Source organism: Otolemur garnettii, unplaced genomic scaffold, assembly GCF_000181295.1.
Source record: "Otolemur garnettii isolate 467f Iridium unplaced genomic scaffold, OtoGar3 scaffold00035, whole genome shotgun sequence".
Taxonomy (NCBI): domain Eukaryota; kingdom Metazoa; phylum Chordata; class Mammalia; order Primates; family Galagidae; genus Otolemur; species Otolemur garnettii.
Genome location: NW_003852430.1, coordinates 16,524,922 through 16,530,901, shown reverse-complemented (window position 1 = coordinate 16,530,901; position 5,980 = coordinate 16,524,922). Strand labels below are relative to the sequence as shown.

Sequence of the window (5,980 nt, the reverse complement as noted above, 5' to 3'; positions counted from 1 at the left end):
AAAAAAAAAAAAAATCCCACTTACAAGGAATAACATAATTTTCTCACTATGTTGCCCTGGGTAGTCTCAGTATGTTGCCCTGGGTAGAGTGCCATGGCATCACAGCTGACAGCAACCTCCAACTCTTAGGCTTAAATGATTCTCTTGCCTCAGCCTCCCAGTAGTTGGGACTACAGGTGCCCACCTCAATACCCAGTTATTTTTTGGTTGCGGTTGTCATTGTTGTTTGGCATGCCCGGGCCAGGTTCAAACCCACCACCCTTGGTGTATATGGCTGGCACCCTGCCAACTAAGCTACAGGTACCAAAATAATATGATAATTTTCTTCAGCCAAAAACAATTTTTTTTTTTTTTTTTGCAGTTTTGGCAGGGCTGGACTTGAACCTGCCACCCCCAGTATATGGGGCCAGTGCCCTCCTCCTTGAGCCACAGGCACCGCTCTACAATATGATAATTTTCAATAAAGTTATGTTAACTAATTTTTCTTCTAACTCCAAACTTTTAATCTAATCAGAATGTACCATCAGATCCAGAAGTCCAGAAAAGAGTAATTAAACCAGATGTGTTTTTAAAATCCTATTATTTATTTATTTATTTATTTATTTCGAGACAGAGCGTCAAGCTGTCCCCCTGGGTAGAGTGCTGTGGCATCTCAGCTCACAGCAACCTCCAACTCCTAGGCTCAAGCAAGTCTCCTGCCTCTGCCTCCCAAGTAGCTGGGACTATAGGTGCCTGCCACAACGCTGGGCTATTTTTTTTGGTTGCAGCCATCATTGTTTGGCAGGCCCGGGCTGGATTCGAACCTGCCACCTTCGGTGTATGTGGCTGGCGCCTTAGCTACTTGGGCCACAGGCACCAAGCCTAAAATCCTATTATTTATAAAAGCCTTGTCTATATACCCTGAAACAGAAATCATCTTCTATTGCAGTTATGAGTTGTATCTAAGATTTATACACTTAATACAATGGTTGTTAAACATTGGAATACAACTGAAACAGTCCCTTTGATTGAGAGTAACATGTCAATAACCTCTTACCTGAGCTGCAGCTTCCTCATAACCAGTGGTGCCATTTATCTGGCCAGCAAGGAAGAGCCGCTGAACCAGATGAGTCTCCAGGGAAGGAGAGATGTGACGGGGATCTAAATAATCATACTGAACACCATAGCCTGACCAAAGAGTAAATGGCATCAAATAAGTAAAAAAGGAACTGGATTTGCCTTAAGGTAGAGCTACAAAGATTACCAGTAAGTCCCCTTCAAAAACAAAGGTTATTTTAAATGTACAAATGTTGGACTTCATCTCTGAGCCACTCAACAACAATGACTGTAGCTAAGACCTCCCTGACTGCCGAAGTGAGGCTGAGTTATACTGAAGGGCAGCTCTGACCCTCCTTACCTGGCTGAATCATTTTAGCTTTCTCCAAGCCTCTGATGCACGTTATCATTTTTTCCTGTAACTCAGCTGGCAGTGTCACAGATAACCCTTGGGGATAGATGAGGTCAGAATCCATTCCCTCAGGTTCCAACCAAACCTGATGTATACGGTTTGGGAAACGCAAAACCTTCGATTCAATGGAGGGACAGTATCTAGAATAAGACATTTAAATAAAAAAAGCTGAAACTAACAAAAGAGAATTGACATCATTCCTTAAAGTAACTGAAAACTGATATTTTGTCCTTACCGGGGTCCTCTGGTAGTTTCTTTAACATGACTATTAAGGTGAAGGTTCTCAAGGACAATCTCATCCACTCTTGGGTTAGTGTGAGTCAAGTAACAGGGCAGCTGATCTTCTGGCTAAAAACAATAACCAGAAACAATGCTATTTTCCTTCGCTACTAGGTTGGCTCTTTTTTTTTTTTTTTGAGAGACAGAGCCTCAAGCTATCCCCCTGGGTGGAGTGCTGTGGCATCACAGCTCACAGCAACCTCCAACTCCTGGGCTCAAGTGAGTCTTCTGCCTCAGCCTCCCTAGTAGCTGGGATCACAGGCGCCTGCCATAACGCCTGGCTATTTTTTTTTTTTTTTGCTTGCAGCCATCATTGTTGTTTTTGGTGAGCTCAGGCTGGATTTGAATCCGCCACCTTAGGTCTATGTGGCTGGCGCCTTAGCCACATGAGCCACAGGCTCCGAGCCTAGGTTGGCTCTTATTCAAATAAATACTACACGACATACACTTACTTTAATAGATATTAAATCTATGCTTAACGTCCAGTACTACTTATAAAGTATGCCTGCTAGAAATAACCCAGAAGATGAAGTTAAATCTAAGTAAGCCTCTAAAGCTAACCACCAGTCTACAGGAAATAGGATAGAGGAACATATCAGACGAATCTAGAATGAGAGAAGTTGTAGAGAATAAAGAACTCAATTTCTTCCAATATATATATTTTTAAATTATTTATTTACTTTTTTTTTTAATTGTTTTTTTGAGACAGAGTCTCATTCATGAGCTCAAGCGTTCTACCTCCCTTGGCCTCCCAGAGTGCTAGGATTACAGGCATGAGCCTATTTATTTAGTTTTTGAGAGAGTCTCACTTTGTCGTCCTCTGTAGAGTGCTGTAGCATCACAGTTCACAACAACCTCAAACTCTTGGATTTAAGTGATCCTCTTGCCTCAGCCTCCCAACTAGCTGGGACCTGACCCAACACTCAGCCATTTTTAGAGAGAAGGTGTCACTCTTGCTTAGGCTAATCTTGAACTGCTGAGCTCAAGCAATCCACCCACAGTCTCCCCATGTGCTAGGATAATAGGGTGTTATAATACACCCAATGCAATAAACCTTATTTGATTCCTGGTTCAAATAAAAAGGGCTATAAAAAACAATTTTGAAGCAATTAGGGAAAACTGAACACTGAGTATTAGTTACTGCCAAAAAACTGTTTGGGCTTGGTGCCTGTGGCTCAAGAGGCTAAGGCGCCAGCCACATACACCTGAGCTGGAGGGTTTGAATCCAGCCTGGGCCCGCTAAACACCACCACCTACAACCACGAAATAGCTGGGTGTTGTGGTGGGCACCTGTAGTCCCAGCTACTTGGGAGGGGGAGGCAGGAGAATTGCTTGAGCCCAGGAGTTGGAGGTTGCTGTGAGCTGTGATGCCACAGCACTCTGCCTAGGGCGACAGCTTGAGGCTCTGTCTCAGAAAAAAAAATTATGTTTGGTTTGGTGTGACAATGTAGTTGTCTTCCTTAAAAACATTTCTGTTTCTTAAAGACATATACCACAGTTATAAGGGAAATGATGTGAAACGGGAGATTGTGTCTCTAAAACAAAGCAAGAAGGAAATGTCAAGGAGAAAAGATGAACCAAGAATGCCACAATGCTCCTTGTTGAAGCTAGGTGACAGACATGTGGATTTACTAGACTATTTCCCTACTTTGTATAAACCAGAAAATTTATAATGTATAGTTTAAAAGTATATACACTTCAGAAATAATCATAATTTGCATTTTACCAAAGTAAAAATATAAAAATAACTTGCTCAAAATAACAGAATATTTAAAACAATTCAACAAGGGCAGTCCCTGTGGCTCAAAAGGGTAGGACGCCAGCCACATATGCCGGAGATGGCAGGTTCAAACCCAGCCCTGGCCAAAAAAAAAAATTCAACAAATTCTCAATCCTAAACATCTAATGTACTTTTTATTTCCTTGAGCTAGAATATAGTAGGGCTTTTTTTCTGTTTTTTTTTTTTTTTGCTTTGAGACTTTGTTACCCTCAATAGAGTGGTATGGCATCATAGCTCACACCAACCTCAAACTCTCAGGCTCAAGCGATTCTCTTGCCTCAGCCTCTCATGTAGCTGGGAGTACAGGTGCCCGCCACAACACCCAGCTATTTTTACAGACGGGTCTTACTCTTTCTCAGACTGATTTTGAACTTCTGAGCTCAAGCAATCTACCTGCCTCAGCCTCTCAGATCCACCACACCTGCCGCCCCCCCCCCTTTTTAAACACTTAGTCCTGCTCTGTCACCCTGGCTAGGCTGCAGTGGCATCATCATAGCTCACTGCAACCTCAAACTACGGGGCTCAAGCAATCCTCCTGCTTCAGCCTCTTGAGAAGTTGAGACTACAGGCTTCTATCACAATGCCCAGCTAATTCTTCTGTTTTTAGTAGAGATGGGGTCTCGCTCTTAATCAGACTGGTCTCAAACTCCTGAGCTCAAGCAATCTTCCCATCTCAGCCTCCCAGAGCGTTAGGATTACAGACATGAGCCACCATGTCTGGACTCTGTATGTTACTGTCTTATCCATTAAATATACATATAAATATCAGTATGTCTATTTCTATAGAAAGAGTGATAAATATGGTTAAGACTGTATGTATTAACAATGGGGGACTTTCAATAGTTTATTGGAGTTTGTTGTAATAGTCTTGCAAATTTTCTGTAGGTCTGAAATTGTTTCAAAAAAACTTAATTTATAAAATAGATAAAGTTATAGAAGTAAAGAAATTTAAGAAACACCTAATTAGCCAAACTAGCTAATCCTCTTAAAGATCGCTTTTTTTTTTTTTTTTGAGACACAGCCTCAAGCTGTGCCCCTGGGTAGAGTGCCATGGTATCACAGCTCACAGCAACCTCCAACTCCTGGGCTGAAGCGAGTCTCCTATCTCAGCTTCCCAAGTAGCTGGGACCACAGGCACTTGCCACAATGCCTGCCTATTTTTTGGTTGCAGCCATCATTGTTGTTTGGCGGGCCTGGGCTGGATTCGAACCCACCACCTTAGGTGCATGTGGCTGGTGCCTTAGCCACTTGAGCCACGGGCGCCAAGCCTTAAAGATCACTTCTTTGCACTCTAAGCAATAATAATACTATTAATAGTAAACTGCTGCTTAAAAAAAAAAAAAGGAAGTAGTAAGACTAAATCCTGCTGTGAATTATCATAAATACCAGCTGTAAAGCCAGGTTTTTGTAAATTCTTACCTTAATCCATACTGTCTCATTGAGGAAGCTGAATGGCAGGGACGGATTATCTGGTGTCTGCTTGTTCAGAATGCTGAAATTAATGGAGTCTTTGGCAATTCGGGGTGGAGTCCCTGTCTTCAACCTTCCCACTGCAAACCCCAACTTCTCCAAAGTCTGAGCCAAACCTATAGAAGGCTGATCCCCCAGACGTCCTGCTGGATGCATCTCCAATCCAATTACAACCATGCCTCTGAGAAACGTCCCAGTAGTCAGAATCACACTTTCTGCATATATTGCACTTCCATCAGCTAAGTGACAAAAAGATGGGTAAAATCATTTGTTAGTTATCACCTAGATCAAAATGGAATCCGACTCTTACATCAGAACTACAGAAGATCTTTCGATCTTTACAAACCTGAGAAACAATCATTTTTTACTATTTGTTTTTTGTTTGTTTCTTAAGCTTTATTGAAATATGATAGACAAAAAAACCACATAGATTTAAAGCACACAACACGGCCCAGTGCAGTGGCTCACAGCTGTAATCGTAGCACTCTGGGAGGCTGTGGCGGGTAGATGGCTTGAGCTCAGAAGTGCAAAAGCAGCCTCAGCAAAAATGAGACCCCCATCTGTACTAATAGTAAAACTAGCCAGGTGCACTAATGCATACTGGTAGTCCCAGCTACTGGGGAGGCTGAGGCAAGAGGATTGCTTGAGCCCAAGAGTTTGAGGTTGCTGTGAGCTATGATGATGCCAAAGCATTCTACCCAGGGCAACAGAGTCTTACTTAAAGAAAAAAAAAGGCTTGGCGCCCATAGCACAGTGGTTACAGCATCAGCCACATACACTGAGGAAGCCGGGTTCAAACCCCGCCCAGGCCAGCTAACCAACAATGACAATTGCAACAAAAAATACCCAGGCATTGTGGCGGGCACCTGTAGTCCCAGCTACTCAGGAGGCTCAGGTAAGAGAATCACTAAAGCCCAAGAGTTTGAGGTTGCTATGAGCTATGACACCACAGCACTCGACTGAGGGTAACATGGTAAGACTGTCTCAAAAAAAAAAAAAAAAAA

At 42.6% G+C, this 5,980-nt stretch overlaps 1 protein-coding gene across 1 annotated transcript in view; it reads right to left on the bottom strand.

The window, feature by feature from the left end:
• The window catches only part of MTO1 (mitochondrial tRNA translation optimization 1), a 19,238-nt gene that overhangs the window by 8,296 nt on the left and 4,962 nt on the right, over window positions 1-5,980 (bottom strand). The window contains exons 3-6 of the mRNA XM_003789686.2: window positions 4,926-5,215; window positions 1,683-1,795; window positions 1,397-1,587; window positions 1,037-1,167 (exon numbers count right to left, since the gene is read on the bottom strand). Of these exons, the coding sequence (XP_003789734.1) occupies window positions 1,037-1,167; window positions 1,397-1,587; window positions 1,683-1,795; window positions 4,926-5,215 (725 nt within the window). The remainder of the gene's footprint in view (window positions 1-1,036; window positions 1,168-1,396; window positions 1,588-1,682; window positions 1,796-4,925; window positions 5,216-5,980) is intronic.